This window comes from Suncus etruscus, chromosome 13 (assembly GCF_024139225.1).
Source record: "Suncus etruscus isolate mSunEtr1 chromosome 13, mSunEtr1.pri.cur, whole genome shotgun sequence".
Classification (NCBI taxonomy): Eukaryota; Metazoa; Chordata; class Mammalia; order Eulipotyphla; family Soricidae; genus Suncus; species Suncus etruscus.
In genome coordinates this window covers 81,408,548-81,426,483 of record NC_064860.1, presented here as the reverse complement: position 1 = coordinate 81,426,483, position 17,936 = coordinate 81,408,548, and the positions used below count along the sequence as shown (strand labels likewise).

General features: G+C 35.5%; 1 protein-coding gene across 1 annotated transcript in view; it reads right to left on the bottom strand.

Moving 5' to 3' along the window:
• The window catches only part of ADGRG7 (adhesion G protein-coupled receptor G7), a 73,610-nt gene that overhangs the window by 38,213 nt on the left and 17,461 nt on the right, over positions 1–17,936 (bottom strand). The window contains exons 5-11 of the mRNA XM_049785596.1: positions 14,546–14,658; positions 12,393–12,542; positions 11,552–11,649; positions 7,073–7,212; positions 6,851–6,955; positions 1,104–1,267; positions 610–780 (exon numbers count right to left, since the gene is read on the bottom strand). Coding sequence (XP_049641553.1) covers positions 610–780; positions 1,104–1,267; positions 6,851–6,955; positions 7,073–7,212; positions 11,552–11,649; positions 12,393–12,542; positions 14,546–14,658 — 941 coding nt within the window. The remainder of the gene's footprint in view (positions 1–609; positions 781–1,103; positions 1,268–6,850; positions 6,956–7,072; positions 7,213–11,551; positions 11,650–12,392; positions 12,543–14,545; positions 14,659–17,936) is intronic.

The following is a 17,936-nucleotide window of genomic DNA, read 5'->3' as shown; positions in this document are numbered from 1 at the left end:
CCAAGCCAGGGGCAATTTCTGAGCGCTTAGCCAGGAGTAAGCCCTGAACATCAAACGGGTGTGGCCCGAAAACCACCCCCCCAAAAAAAAGAAAGGATTGACATAAAATATTATAAGAAAAGGTTTGCTATATGTAGAGGTAATACAGGTGTTAAGGCACATGTCTTGCATGCAACCAACCCTGGGCTTGTCTCCTGACATAGATTTAGTAACTTAGTTTATTTCAATAGTAACAGCTTGGCATAACTTTTGAATTCCCCATCTATTCCTATTAAATCTCTTTCCAACACACAATTACACAGCCTTATATCTAGAATGAACAACTTCATGCTTCAGAACATGCAAATTAACTGAATGGAGCCTGGCCATTTTTAATACATGGTTTCCCTAAATTCACAGTGCTGAACTCAACTATTCTGATTCTACTCCGGAAAGGACTATATTCTATGTCTCTATTAAAATCTTCCCTTTTTAATCCTATGACTCAGTTCTCATTTTTACTTTTAATCTTAGCTGACATTAATACCCAAAGTTAATTCCAATTAGCACATACTATAACTGTGAATAAAATATTCTTGTTTAGAAAGAAATGAATATACACATTCTTACCATTAATATAGCAAAATTAGTTGTGTGACTACAACGGCACTGCAGGAATCCATCACCACCAGAAACCTTACTATTCTGTACTTTTTCACATCCAAATGTGTCCCAATCCTTTTGCTTGTAATTCCAAAAGACACAGGCATAGGAATTGAGTTGGAATTCAGATGTGTCATACTGGGAGTTGATAAGGCAATTATGACAAATTTTTAATACTTAGAGGATAAATCAGAATAAATCAACACATGAGCAATCAATTAGATCGATATATAGCATGCTTATTATTAAGGAGAAAAACATATACAAATTCAAATTAATTTTTTATTTAATCTGACCAAACATGAAGGGAGGTCTAAATCCATAATTTATAAGAAAAAATTTTATATTCTTCCATGAACTGTTCTCACCCAAACTTTCCCAGCTTTTAATTTAAAAATTCAAAAAATTATTTATTAATAAAATTTTTATTTTAAAATTAAAATTTTTAAGGGAAATCTCACCTCTGGATTAAAGACCATTTCGACACTAATATTTGAATCCATGTTATTTGTATTAGCTTTGCTTGAGACAATTCTTTGACTGAAAGTTGACTGTGCTGTGAATCTTTTGGATTGAAAAAGCTTGCTGTTCTGATATACTACAAAACCACATTCTTTGAGTTTATCTGTAAGGGGTGGGTAGTGGAGGGGAGACAGAAAATCAGTGAGTACTAATCTAAATAATAAGTAGTCTCTAATCATGTAGTCTCTAAAATAGTCTCAAATAGTCTCTAAATAACAAATATCATTGTTGAATGGAGTGACTGCTTATTATTTGAACTGAGTACAATAAAAATAATTTGCTGGCTGAAGCTTTATTACATTGACATACACAAATAAGACTCAAAGCCATGATTAGCCATCCCATAAACATTAATTTCCTCCCCTGAGGCTCTTATATTTACCTGACATATGAGAATGGTAATTCTAGGCTAATCCATTCAGGCTTGTATTGCAAGGATCTCAAATACAAATAAGCATCTTGCTTTTAAATCACAATAGGGTTGACTAACATAACATGCTGGTAATATAGTCCTAAATCATCATACAAAAATAACATAAGATATCCATTTCCAGAGAAGTGATTTGTTAGGTCTCTTTTTGATCAGAGGACTAATATAGCATGTCACAAAGTCAAGAATTTAATTTGTCAAATACTATTCCAATGGGGCTAGATAGGTACTTTCCACTGTCTCTTGGAAGGTTGCTTTCTACCTTTACATGACAACCATGGACTTTCTCCAGGATAAACAAGTACTGTAGATTCTCTGGATCACTGAAAAATATGCCAAGTTTGTTACTCAGAATTCTGGGAGAGTATGACCATACTAGTAGGTTCTGTGTTTAGTCTGGCCATACCTGTGATCAAACAGAACCACCAAAAAAAAAAAATGCCTCTTCACATTTTATACAGCTGCTATCCATATTGAAAACAATACAAAATAACCATCATACCAATATTTTAACTGAATTATCCAAAGTCTGGAAACTAAAAACTGGAATGGTAAGACCAGCCTTCTGTCAGAATATAAGAGATAGGCAGGAAAGATCCTGACTGTCATTAGGTATTATCAAAGATCAATGACATTTCTTTACCTATCGTTTTGTTTTGGGGCCACTACACCTGGTGTTACTCAGGGATTATTCCTGACTCTGCACTCAGGGATCACTTCTGGAGGGCTCAGGGGAATCATATAAAGTACCAGGGATTGAACCCTAGTCTTTTGCTTAAAAGACAAGCACCTGAACCTCTGTATTATAGTTTCATCCCCCATTCTTTTTTTTACCTTTTACTTGGAAATATATACATTCACTTATATAATTAAATTTATTTAATTAAATTATTTAAATTAAATTAAATAAAAATGTTTCCTTAGTTTAATATTAAATTAATATTTATGATTTTGATGTACAAATTTACTATACCCTACCACCTCCAAAGTGTTCAATACTGTTCACAATTGTCATTTGATACTTCTATTTCATCATTGCATTCCCCTCTACCAATCCCTTACTACTTTGTAATTTGTTTGAATTTTATAATCCAAGGTTAAGTGATTGTCATCATTCAACACTGTCTTATCCCTTGTTTATTTTTCTGAATACCACAGACTAATGAGATCACCCAGTATTTGTCCTTCCCCTCTTATTTATTTACTTTGCATGATAGCCTCAAGTTTGTAGCAAATTGCATGCTTTCATTTGATATAGCCATAAAGTATTGAGTATATATACTTCAAATTTTTTCTTTTTCTTTTTGGGTCACACCCAGCAATGCTTACCCCTGACTCTGCACTCAGGAATTACTCCTGAAAGTCTTCAAGGGATCATATGGACTTCAGGGATAAAATCTGGGTTGGTTGCATGCAAGGCAATTGCCCTACCTGCTATAGTATCGCTCACTCCACCTCTTATCACAGCTTCTTTATCCATTCATACGTCATTATACATTGGGATTGTTTACAAATGCTAATTAGTATACTAAGTACTATAATGGCCACAAATGTACATTTATTTTTTTTTGAATTAATGTGTTTGGAGAATAGATGCTGAGAGTGAAATTGTTGGGTCATGAGAGCTCTATTACTTTCTTGAGAAAGTATATTACCATTTGTCATAGAGGCTGAACCAGATGACATTCCCACCAATAAATGAGGTTCTTTTTTTTCAATGCATCATCACCAATAATGATTGCTTTGAGTCTTTCTAGTATATGTTTTTATCACTGGTATGATGTGATATTTTAAAAGGCTAATACCCAAGAAATATAAGGCCAACAACAACAAAATAATACTCCCATCATAAATAGAAAGAGCTGACCAGATACTTTTTTCAAGAAAATTGCAAAGATTGACAATACACATATGAAAAGTGTTCATTGTCATTCAATATCAGAAAAATGCAAATTTATTAGATTTTAATCATGATTCACAGACCTTGCCAAAATGTTCCGTGTAAATTTAACTCTAAAAAATGAAATTAAGGGGCTGGAGATCTAATAAATTGGGTATTATAAAATAAAACATGCTTAACTTTAAAATAAAGAATGACTAGAATAAAACAACTGGGATAAAAATGTGACACCACTCATCTGACAAAATTATTATTCAAGGTAAATAAGCCTGGGGCTGAAGTAGTGGTGCAGTGGTAGGGCATTTTCCTTGCAAATGGCTGACCCAGGACTAACCATGCACGGTTCGATTCTCGGGCGTCCCATATGGTCCCCCATGCCAGAAGCGATTTTTGACTGATTAGCCAGGAGTAACTTCTCAGTGTCACTGGGTGTGAACCAAAAAATTCAAACAACAACAATAACAATAAAAATATATGGACACATCTAAAAAATACTAAGAATTAAGTTTCCATATGACCCAACATTTCCACTTCTTGGAAAAGTGCCCCCAAACTCTATTGAAACTGCATTGTCACTCCTATGTGTATTACAGTACTAATATTGGAACCATTGTGATCTACAAAGTCCTTCATACTTAAATTTTAGGTATGCAATGAGTCAGGGCTTTTGCTACCACTAGTGTCAACCTCCATCCACTAATGGACCCAGAGTGCATCTTATTCCTTCACCCTTTGCCCTCTGGCCTGCCAGTATAACAGGCCCCCTTGAGTTTAAATTGTTTTTAGTTTTATTTTTGTTTGTTTTTGGGCCATACACGATGGCACTCAGGAGTTACTCCTGGCTTTGCACTCAGAAATCACTCCTGTCAGGCTCAGGGGATCATTTGGTATGCTGGGATTTGAAATACCTGAATCTACTGCATGTAAGGCAAACACCCTACCTATGTGCTACCTCTCTGGCCCCTTGAGTTTAGATTGTTAAAATTTATATCCCTTGATTCTATAATCGTTGACTTTTGTTTGGATATTTAGTTCTGTCCTAATTTATTTCCCTGCCAGTGCATCTGAGGCCACTTGACCCTTGGCCCCTAGCCTTCTTTATTCCTTTCCTTTTAGTTTTATAAAAAAAAAAAAGGAAATATGTGGTATATTAAAGTAATCAGTGTTCCAAGGTCCTATGAAAAAGGTGTAGGGCATTTAAAAAAACAAGAAATAATATATATATTAATATACATAATGAAATAAAAACCTCCCATAGGAGACTCAGATGGGAGGGAAATCAAACTTAAAACTAAAGTAATAGCACCATCTTCTGGGAAGAAAAGGAATGTACTCATTACATACTGTGCATGTAGTGGCACACCAATAAAACAGAAAGTCACATCAACATACAATAACATAAGAGAAAGGTACATTTCAAAAATAACACCTAAAGATACAGAAATTTTTTTTTTGGTTTTTGGGCCACACCTGTTTGATGCTCAGGGGTTACTCCTGGCTATGCGCTCAGAAATCGCCCCTGGCTTGGCGGGACCATATGGGAAGCCGGGGGATCGGGGGATCGAACCGCGTTCCATCCTATGCTAGCGCTTGCAAGGCAGGCACCTTACCTCTAGCGCCACCTTCCCGGCCCCGTACAGAAATTTTTTAACCCAAAAGTGTATTTCAAAGCATCTATGGCTAGCAAACTTGGCAAGCTACAAGAAAACATAGAAGACAGCCTAATGGTTTTAGAAAAGAAATTAAGGAGCAGAAGGAATATGTACTTTCCCAAAAAAAATGAGGTTATTTAAACACACATATAGAGATCCTAGATATTAAAAATTAAAGTGTTTGTTTTAAATAATTATATGTAAAGCATAGAAAGTAGATATCACAGAATATAATTAATGCAGTTGAAGACAGAAATATATAGATGGGAGAGGACAAAAAAAAGGGAGAAGAAAGCTATCACTCTGGCCCCTCACTCAAAAGATCTTAAAATTTATTTTTAAATGTACATTTAAGTTACAGTTATATACTTTCATAAACCAATGTTACTTCAATGCTCATTTTTTTTAAAATCTTAACCATATTACTGGCTTTTTTGTTGGAAAACAGACTTTTATTTATGATCAGTATATTTCAATGATGCTATTCTCTAATGGTTGTCTGAAAAGAATAAAACTGGAAATCACCTGTATGTTTTAAAACAGTAGAGTTGAGACTAATATATTTCAGAGCACAAACATAAATTATTGACTGTTAACTAATTACATAAGTTTTTCTTGCTCAGGTCATTTCAACTTACTAAATTCATGAGCTTGAATACATTTGCATTTGAATGCATTTACAATATTTTTATTGCATTAAAGTACCATGGTTATTAGTGTAATGATAACTACACTAACAACTACTATGACAATGGTAGTGAGTGAGAGAAATAGATTGCCTGTCTTGAATACAGGCAGAGGGTGGGGAGGTGGGAGATGGGGGGCATTGGTGATGGGAAGGTTGCACTGGTGAAAGAGGTGTTCTTTTTTTATATATATAACTGAAACCCAACTAAAAACATGCTTGTAATCATGGTGCTTAAATAAAGATATATAATGAATTAAAAAATTAAGTAGCAGGGCTGGAGCGGCGGCACATCTGCCTTGCCCACGCTAGCCTAGGACGGATCACGGTTTGACCCCCTGCGTCTCATATGGTTCCCCCAAGTCAGGAGCAATTTCTGAGCACATAGCCAGGAGTAACCCCTGAGCATCACTGGGTGTGGCCCAAAAACCAAAAAGAAAAAATTAAGTACCCTGATTTACAAAATTTAGGCATATATATTATATTTCAACACTAATCCTACCACCAGTATAAATTTATCTCCATCTGTGTTCTCTCTCTTTCTTTGCCTCTCTCTCTCTTTGTCTCTCTCTCTTTGTCTTTCTCTCTCTCTTTTTCTCTCTTTCTTTTTCTCCCCTGTGCACACAGTCTTCCACTCTAAACTTGCTACCTTTACAGGCATATTATATGGTTTGGTGTTTGCAGCTTAGATCTCATGCTTTCAATGTTGTTGAGTCTATGCATTGGATATATAGCTATATTCTTTCCAAGTTCACCAAGGTAACTAAAACCCAGACCTCTATTCCCTTTTTCATCATCTTTGCTTCCCTTTTTTTTTTTTAATCATCTTTCTTCCCACCTCATTTTTTTTTCTTTCTCTGTCCTTCTCCCTAAGCTCTGGATGATCTAGGCATTCCCTCACAAACAATATGTTGCACTTATCATTAAGTTATTCTTTATACCACAGATAAGTGATATCATACTGTGATTGTCTTTATTCTTATGAAGAATTTTTTAATATAACAAATTACGAGACTTACCTTTTGTGGAATGGAGCAAAACCTGAAGTTCAGTGTGTGTATTTGGATTAAGGGTGTTCACATTTGTGACAGAAGTGAGGCTAGAAAGAAGAGTGCTACTAGATCCTATAAGGAAAAAAAAAGAAATTTAGAGATTTAAAAATCCATGTTTTACGAGAATAAGCGATGTTTGATAGTGAAACATTCTCTGCTATTATAAGTACACAGGATTAAGCAGCCCACCTTTCTGTACAGAGAAGAGAACATTGGTCAAATATTCATTCATTTCTGTAGAGAAAGTAGCACTTTGTACCACTACATTAGGTTGCACCACTGAGCCATTATCCAAAGACATGGAATACATTTCTATTTGTTCTATCAATCTGGATAAGAGAAAAGATAATAGCATGATAAGTTGCACTGATAAAAAAATAAATAATATTCTCTTTAACATTCAAGTAAAAAGTCAAGCCACAAAATTTATGCAATCACTAAAATGACACCATCGCAGACACAAACATCTGGAATTAAGAATGACAGGTTTTGTCTTGAATATAGGCAGGGGTGAGGGAGGAGGGTGGGGTAGCAACGATGGTGGGAATGTTGCACTGGTGAAGGGAGGATGTTCTGTTTATGACTGAAACCCAAGTACAGTCATGCTTGTAATAACAGTGCTTACATAAAAATTTTATATATATAATGTATGTATATAATATATAAAATGTATATATATACACAAAAAGCAAACTACTGAAAATGGTCTTTTGCAGGGTGATCCATTGAGTGGATCTTAGCAATGCTATTTAAGGCATCTGGAATCTATAGAAAGAATAACTAAAATTAAATGTCTGGGATGTGTTGTTTGAGTCTGGTCAATAAGTTTTTTATCAGATAATCAGCATTTTAAATGAAATACTAAGTAAAGAATACTAAATAAAAATAAAAATAAAAGAATGACAGATTCCCAGTAGAAACAGTCTTCACTATGCCACTCTCTACATAGAAAGATGGTGCTGTTACCCCCAACCATATGGTTTGCTTCCTGTTCTTCCAATGATGAGAATAAGTGTATTCAACACATTCCTCACACCCAAACTCCTGAGACCTAAGGTTTCTCTCATAAGCTGTTGACTCCTATGGTAACAGTATGTGTGAAATGATGATAGAATTGAGTTCTATATGCATTCCCACAACTACCGTAGTAACTAGTAGTGCACATTCTACTATTATCTCTTGTACTTGGATAAACTTGAAAATAGATGAAATGTAAGATGGAAGGAATGGTGGTATAAATTTGTTAATTTTTCATTCTTCAAAGAATGCAGAACTATTTCCTGTCAGAGGAATGGGAAGTTTTTGTTTCATCTTCATAATGCGAATTAAACAACAATAACAGTCTACTTTTTTAGCAGGATAAACTTGGGAAGAATAATGTGTGGCAAGTAATGCAACAGGATTTCTTTTCTTTTCTTTTCTTTTTTTTTTTTTTGATTTTTGGGCCACACCCGGTAATGTTCAGAGGTTACTCCTGGCTATGTGCTCAGAAGTTGCTCCTGGCTTGGGGGACCATATGGGACACCGGGGATCGAACCGCAGTCGGTCCAAGGCTAGCGCAGGCAAGGCAGGCACCTTACCTTTAGCGCCACTGCCCGGCCCCGCAACAGGATTTCTTAATTGAGGGTAGTCATTATAATAATAACAATCTGTATGTGAGGAGTTATGTATGACTCTCTAAATGGTAAGATTCTTTTCTATCTTCCCATTGTCTTGTGACGTGTGTAACATTTGGAAGTAATGCTTTACACAACAGTGAAACTGATTTCTATCTCTACTACATTTTTGCAGAGCATTTACCAGTAGGGAGAGGACTGTGATCTAAATTTTATTTCCCCCAAGTTTTGAGCAGGATTAATCATGAGAGGACAGAAATTAGAAGTAAAGAAAGGATCTACATGTTTATTGAACCATGTTAGTCATATAACCCCCCTGTTACTTCCCCCCCAGACAATAAATAAAATTAACTGAAGTCTTAACACTAATGATCCTCAGACATTATCTCAGTTGGACCTCATAAATCTTACTGTAGTGAATCCTAAATTTACTGTCATGTTACTTAAAAAAATTGAGGCTTTTCAGAAGGATATGAAGTAATTTGGTCAAAATCATATAGTTAGTAAGTAACAGTGCTAATAGTTGAACCCAGAACTGTCTTATTTCAAGTATTATAGACACAACATTGGCTTTGTCCTATCAGGAAGACCCACTGCCTACCATGAAGAACTCTTCTACAAGACTACAAGACTACTTCCTTGGATGCCTTGCCATTCCCTCAGCTTGAAAGCCCATAGGTATCAGTTCCTTAAAAGGAAAGTGAGGTTCTGGGAATAGGGCTCAAAGTGATAAAGCACATTCCCAGTAATGTGTGAGGACCCTTCAAGTCCATTCTCTAGAGCTGAATGACTTCTGAACATTTCCAGGATGACTTTGGTAGTCTGAAGCATAGTTAGACTCCAAGCAACACAGTTCTAAATCTGAGCACTGAACCAATAGGTTTGCCTTACCGGGCCAATTATTATCTGAATACTTCTGAGAATTGACCCTATAATGTTTGTAAAACAGATATTTTAGGTTATATTAGGTCAGGATAGGTTGGTAATGCCATATGCCTCTTTATCATTTCCCCCAAGGATAAATTAGAACTTATTCATGAATAATTTATGCTCTTTATCTGAGCAAGGTCACTTAAGTGACTCATAACCGCAAAAGATTTTATAAACCTTGGGGCTGGAGCTATAGTGCAGTGGTAGGGCATTTGCCTTGCATGCAGCCAACCTAGAACGGACCTAGGTTCAATTCCCAACAACCTCTATAATCCCTCGAACCTGCCAGGAGCGATTTCTGAGCCAAGAGTAACCCCCAGAGCCAGGAGTAACCCTTGAGTGCCACTGGGTGTGTCCCCCGCAAAATAAAGATTGTTTTCCTAAAGAGAGCCAAGAAGTTGAGTTGATTTCCAAAAGGCTGATGAGGTAGAGAAGACTTCTCTGAGTGAATTTATGAACTGAGTCTATGGGCAAAAAATCACACAGGAGATGGTAAATTGATAGAATATGATTAGACAAATAAGTTAACTAGAAATTCACATCGGAAGGAAGTAGAGATAAAAAATGACAATATTTTACATTTTATGTTATATATTTAAAGTTTTTACCTATCCTTCTACTACTTATGAATCCTTTAAATATTATATACAAAAGAACAGAATTGTTTTTCACATGTCATAAGTCAATAAAAGTCATGACTATTTATTGTTAAGGTAGCATTTTCTTCTGTGACTTTCTCAGCCCAGTGTTCCAATTTCTCTTTCCTTCATTTTCTTGACAAAGTATCTTCTCTTCTCCTTTCTAGTAAGACTGTAAGCACAAAATCTCCAACTCTACAGAGATCCTACTCAGGCTTTAAGTCCAAGCCCCAATTCTGAACCCATAATCACTTCCTTATGGAGCTTCAAAGAATAGGAGGGCCTGATGAGATTTGCACACAATCTGATTAAATTCCTCACACAATAAAGTTCCTCTCAGCACCACCAAAACATGATCTCAGAGCATAGAACCAGGAAAAGTCCTGAGCAAGTCTGGGTGTGTTGGCACAAATACCAAACAAATAGTCACACTAACCCCAGGAGTCAAGACGCAATAAAACAGATATAGTTGGTTCCTTTACTTTTTCAATGTAGTCTTGGGAATTTAGCTAAAGGAATATCAAAATGCTTCAGAATCTTGGGGAAGCTGACTTGTAAGATCAGAGGCTGCCAAAGTGCATTGTTGTTTGCATGGCTGATTTGAGAATTTGAATTTGGATTCATTTGAAAAAGGGATTAGAAGAGCCCCAACAATGCTATAGATGCCACTCAATTAACTACAGCAAACTAAGACTATAAAAAGCAATTTTAACCTAAATTACCAGTAACCTACTGATTCCTCAATTATTGTAATTGTTTTGGGTATATATTTTTATTGTTGAAATTTACCAGTGGCTGCTACAATTCCACCTCGGCTTATACTTGAGTCACTAAGTTTTCCCAGTTTTTAGGGTAAAATTGGGGGGGGGTCAGCTTATACTAGAGTATATATGGTATCCTATTTTATACATACCCCAAGGACTTAGCCACACTGGAACAGTAGTTAACATATAACAAGAACTTTATCAAATAACTGAAGATTTGGTGGAAAGTCAAGGGTTCAGAAAACAATTCAGCCAGTTTGTGCATCCATGAGAAATAGTTGCCATAGTTAATTAATTTTATTTATTCACATTTTTATTTTGGGGGGCACACTTGCCTTGTTCAGGATTTATTCCCTGCTCTGTGTTCAGGGATTACTACTGATAGGACTCAGAGGACCACATGAGATACTGAGGGTTAAACCTATTTGGCAGTGTGCAAGGCAAGTGCCATACATACTTTACTATCGCTTTGGCCCAACACCACTGTTGAATTTTTTTTTTTAAGTTTTGGGGCCAAACCCAGTGGTGCTCAGGAGTTACTCCTGGCAGCAGTGAGGTGAGCATACGAGATTCTGTGGATAGAACCCGGGTCAACCATTTACAAGGCAAATAATGTCCTTCACACCATGCTATTGCTATAGTCCCCACTATTGATGTTTTTAACCTAGGAAAGTGAATAGTCTTTGTGAGATTTCTTTTTTCATATTGGTTTGTACTTACTTTGTTAAGGTATCTTCATCATCAGTGGCAGCCTTTCTAAAAACTTCTTCATTGGCATCTAGAAGTTGGCTCACTGTTGTTACAGCAATTTCTTTTGCCTGTAAGGAAGAAGGCCCTATCACCACAAAAGACAGAGATCATCACCATCAAAAATCCCTTCCTCACACATATTCATTGCAGTGCTATTTACAATAGCTAGACTTTGGCAATAACTAAGATGCTGTTCAACAGACAAATGGCTAAAGAAACTATGGTATATATACACAATGGAATATTATGCAGCCATCAGGAGACATGAAGTCATAAAATTTTTCTATACATGGATGTACATGGAATCTATTATGCTGAGTGAAATAAGTTAGAGGGAGAGAGATAGACGCAGAATAGTCTCACTCATCTATGGGTTTTAAGAAAAATAAAAGACATTTTTGCAATCATTCTCAGAGACAAAAGAGAAGAAGGCTAAAAGATCCAGCTCACTACATGAAGCTCACCACAGAGTAGTGAGTGCATTTAGAGAAATAACTCATTGAGAACTATCCTAAATTGAATGAGTGAGGGAAGTAGAAAGCCTGTCTAGAGCACAGGCAGGGTCGGAGTGGGGAGGAGGGAGATTCGGAACACTGGTGATGGGAATGTTGCACTGGTGAAGGGGGTTGTTCTTTATATGACTGAAAGCCAACTACAATCATATCTGTAGTCAAGGTGTTTAAATAAAGATATTAATAAAAATAAGAATCCTGAACCATACCCAAGTCCATATTATGGAATATAGAACAGAATTTGTGGGGCTTTTCCTTCTGTCGTCTCCACCTCTTTTACCAAATCTTGTGCATTTTACCTCAGTTGTTGCATTTCTGGATGAGTTGAAGATCTGTCCAACCACATTAGCAGCAGCAGAGATATTTTCAGCAGTTAAACTACTGGCATCATATGTTAAAATCTGTGCATCTTTTGAAATGTTATTAGAACTTGTTGAGATATGGACAATCTGTTTTAAAAATATGCACATACATAAGTAACCCTCTTAATTTAACAATGAATAAATCCATAGAAAGCATTACTTTGTGATTAAATTGGATTTTAGTTAATCCTCAATCTTTTGAACATCATATTTACATTTTTTTATGCTTGTTTCTTTCTTTATAGTAAGGACACAGAACACACACAAACCGGAGGCTTTCTCAGTCTTTACTCTATGGTAGGGTTAACTATGTCAGACTACCCAGTACTATTCCATGATGAGTAGCAATACTTCTTACCAAGCGAGAAACACAGAAACTAAGCATTTATACTCAGAAAATTATAAAACATATAGGCTACATAAACTAATCACTTATAAAAACTAAATTTGTATTTATTTACTTTATTTTTTTATTAATTCATTTTGTTGTAATTTATAAAATAATTGATTTTTACTGAGTCATAAATGTAAAAAATGTATTTTCAATACAAATAGTTTTATAAGCACCAATCTGGGTATCATTTCTAGGTATCTATTGGCCCTGAGTTCTATTATAAAAGGATAAAACATATTAATGCATGTTAGCTTTGGTAGAGCCGATTTCAAGATATGTATTTATATACATGAGGAATTTTTTTCACTAGATGCTAATATCTTCTGAAAAATTAAACCAAAGTCCATGCCTAATCGCACTTGGAAAAGAGGAGCAACATCCAGGCAGTAGATAACAAAACATAAAGCAAGCTCCATACTAGACATTTTGTTAGATGTTTTATGGGTGTTAACATACTTAATATTTGCAAAATACTGTGAGCTTAGTATTTCTATTATTGTGCCAAGTTGTAAGAGGTTTATGAGCTTCCCATAAACTTGGCTCAATTTTAAAATGACAAAATTAAAAGTGAAAAACGGACGTATCAGATTCCATAACAGAACTTGTCAGAACATGGAATTGCTCCCCTAATCTTAGCAGTTAGCATAACATATATGATTAGTGATCACTATCATGTTCTATTTTTCCACCACATCCTACCCATCAGTGTTTTACAGTGTACTTTGAAATATAGATCTATTTTTATCATTTTTGATCAAGGTTTACTGGGCAAAATACTGCATCTATAGAAAGCATGGTATTCTTATCTACTAAACAGGGACATTAGTACTTATTATATAGCTATTACATAAATTAAAAATAATAGGATGCTACATGTGAGATGTTCATTGCAGTATTTGCCATGTAACTGGTGATCAATTTTTATCACGTGAGTTTAGTTATACTTATCTATAATATGGGAAAAACATCTAACTCACAAATATTCTATAAAGATGAAAAAGGATTCATTATAAAACATGCCTGGCAACTAGATTCAATAGAAGACATGCCCATAAAGTCAAGTTTCCTCTTCATCCTACCATTTTCCTTTTTCAAAGATACAGCCCTAAGGCTATGAATTTTACAAAAATTAGGTTTTGGTGTTTTCTGTTTAAAAGAATTTTGGGTCATAGTTTTTCTCTTTATTTGTATGCAATTGGTCATCAAAATATCTTCCTTTGGGGGCCGGAGAGATAGCATGGAGGTAAGGCATTTGCCTTGCATGCAGAAGGTTGGTAGTTTGAGTCCTGGCATCCCCTATAGTCCCTCGAGCCTACCAGGAGCGATTTCTGAGCTTAGAGCCAGGAGTAACCCCTGAGCGCTCTGGGCATAACCCAAAAACCAAAAAAAAAAAAAAAACAACAAAAAAACCCCACTTTTCTTTGGTAGGAAATTTTGTGGATTAGTCTAAATTTCACTGATCAATAAAATATGGCTATTGAAAATATACTATTGATTATCATTTGCTGCAATTCTCAGACCAACATGTCCAAATGTCCTTTTTCACAGACTTCAAAAAAGTGAGAATAGTTTTTATTATTAGATTTTTAAATATATAACCTGAGTTGTAAAAAGCATTGATATGGACCTCAAACATTGAATAAGGGTGTCTTTATATTTTTATATAAATGGGCCAATGTCAGACTCTATTAAATACCTGCTCCTCCAAGTCTTTCAGAGTTTCATTGCACTTTCCAACTGTCAGGTTTTTCAGTGTTAAGCTCCCATCTTCTCCACGCAAGCAAAATGCAGTTGCCATTGGTTTACCAGCTTCAATAAATAGAAAGAAGAGAAATCATGTTTGCAAAAGCAGCCACAGAATTCAAATGCTCCCACCATTGAATTCATGAGATCCTATAATTAACAGTATTATAAGTGATGGTACTTCAAATAAAAACTTTTTTTTAAAGAGGTGGGGGTCTATATCTTCATTTTAAAAATATGGACTGGCCTTATAATTTGCATAGACCAACAAAGGGTAATAGAAATGGCATTGTTTGTTCTAGAATATACATCTAAAGAAGCTCTGAAAGTTTGACCTTAACTTTTTGTTGTTGTTTTTTTGTTTGTTTCTTGGGCCACACCCGGTGATGCTCAGGGGTTACTCCTGGCAGTGTGCTCAGAAATTGCTCCTGGCTTGGCGAGCCACATGAGACGCGGGGGAACCAAACCACGGTCTGTCCTAGGCTAGTGTGGGCAAGGCGGACTACTCCTTAGCACTTGTGCCACCGCTCTGGCCCCCGGCCTTAACTCTTATAATACTGTCCCAAGGCTGTTCATTTAAGGATGCAGGTTTAATTTGCATGAGAATGAGACCACGAGGAAAAGAAGGGACGTCCTTTAGGCAGTGCAAATGCCAATGCTTCATGTAAGTCAAATCATCTTGAACTCCAGGAAAGTTCAGCTATCACCATCAACCTATGGAACTATGCTAAACAATTTACTAATAAACCATTAAGTATGAAATGATTTGACAAACAGTAATGATGAAATTATTTATATAATCACTCCAAGAATATTATAGTCCATACCACTTGTTTATTTTTGTGGTTTTTTTTTGGGGGGGGGGACTATCAACATTGGCCTGGTGATTAGAGGGTTTATCTTAGCTAGATTCACTCTGTGTAGACTTTATGATTCAGTGTTCAGGTCATTGATATAGCTGCTACTGTTTCGACTCATTGGTGCTGCGATTCAATAGGTACTTAAGGGCCACTAAATCCATACCCAGCTAGCTATGCTGCAGGGACATTTGGTATCAGAAACTAAAATTGGGATGTAATATTTTTCCTAGCTCCTCATCTTAAATTTTAAGTAAGAAGATCAGTTGACTATTGCCTTACTTTAAAAAACTGCAAGAGGGGATGGCTAGCACAGTGGGTAAAGCTCTTGCCTTGTACCTGACCAACTGGGTCAGCTCTCTAAAACCCATATGGTCCCCCAAGCATTATAAAGAGTGACTCATGAGTGCAAAACCAGAAATAACTCCTGAGTTACACTAGGAGTGGCCTCCTACGTAGACCTCCCCAAAATGTAAGAGTTTCCTTTTAATGACTAGGAATACAAAGGCTTTGAATTTATGTGCTGAGGGCATATTGGATGAGAGATCAGAAACAATTTTTTAAAAATATGCACTTGATACTAAATGATATACTGTTTTGGCCTTCATTTCTTTATCCAGATATGCATGACAGCTAACAGAGTTCTATTTATATTATATATCTATTATATATATTCTATATATATATCTATATATTCTATTAATGTTTGCTTGATGCACAATAAAAGTTTATTGATTCACTAGGTTTATATCTTAGGATTATTATTTAAGCCTTCCCAACTGTATGTTTTAAAAGACTGCTTGCTAATAGTGGGGAAAAACCTTCCTGCTGTTCTTAGAGAAATAACTGCCCAGAAAATGTACTTTATACAGGACCAATTTTAAGCAGTTTCTTCTCGAGAAAGTAATTCAAAATATTAAAATCAGTGATTGCATCTACAATTAAAATAGGTAAAGCCTTTCTCATGTGATAACTCCATCTTTAACAACAAAAATTTTAGCATACAAATAACTGACCTTATTTCAAATGAATGTCTTACTTTATATTATTCATAAGTATGAATTTATATATTCAGTTATTAAAGTATATTATAGCTATCTTGCTATGTAAATTGAATAATTAGAAGTATTTTAATATAAAACTGAAAATGTGTGAGTGATCTAACAACTTCTAAGGACTCATACAATAAAGGGCTCTGAAATTAATCAATGAAATCATAATTCTGGATACATTTTCAAGGATTACATTAGAAAGAGAAGATTTCAAGGATAAAAAAACTACAAATACAGACAGGCTTAATTGTTTATCTCTACTCATAAAGATGAATTCTAAAGCATATGTAGCATAAATTAAAGCCTACCTACTCTACAAAATTGACAGTAATTATTTAAAGCAAATATAGATGTTCATCTGATTTAAATCTAGAAAACAAAGATTTAAAATAAATTGAGTACATATGCAGTAAAATTTGAAGAGACTGTAGAAGTGATTATACGTTACGATAATTTTGGTCCAGTTGTGTAGATGGCTGCTTCAGAACAACTCAAAACAAAATACTCATATTAGGCTAACAGCTTATACTTTAAAAAGCATAAATATTATTAAACATACATATCTAATGTAGCTGAGCATGTGGCTTCTTTTAGCCAAGTACATTTTTTTTTTGTTTTTTGTTTTTTGTTTTTTTTGGGTCACACCCAGCAGTACTCAGGGGTTTCTCCTGACTGCTGCACTCAGAAATCGCTCCTAGCAGGCTCAGGGGACCATATGAGGTGCCAGGATTTGAACCACCGTTCGTCCTGGGCTGGCTGTGGGTAAGGCAAATGCCTTACTGCTGTGCTATCTCTCCAGCCCAGCCAAATAATTCTAATTAGGTTTATTTATCACTGGAAACTGTAAAAATATATTTTTATGATCTCTGTTTTAGTACAAGTCTGCTCCATTCAAATAAGAGAATCGAAGAAAAAACAATGTAAATGTTTCTTGTTTTGTTTCTAGTTTCACAATTTGTCACTTAAAGTTATCTCATTATCTTGCCAATTTGCTAAGATCGAACACACATATTACTTTTGATGGTGCTTGGGGGACTATATACAGTGATGGGGATTGATTTCTGTTCAGCCACATGCAAGGTAAGTGCCCTACCTGCTGTTCTAGCTTTCTAGGCCCAATTCTTGATCAATTTGGCCAGAGGTTCAATCCTAGGGCCCAAGGATATATTGGACTTGGACACTGTCACGTTGCAGATTACCTGAGCCACCAGCAGTACTCAAGGCCTTCCAGGGTTACACCTGGAAATGCTCAGGGATAACAAGGTATCAAGATGAAACTGGTGTTAGTTGTATGAAAGATATACATATATATGTATATATATCTGAATATATACATATATAAACACAGATATGCAGATTTCTTAGTTCTTGTACTAGTTCTCCAAGACCACCCAAAACTTGCTGTTTTATTTTTAGTCTAATGTATACATTTATT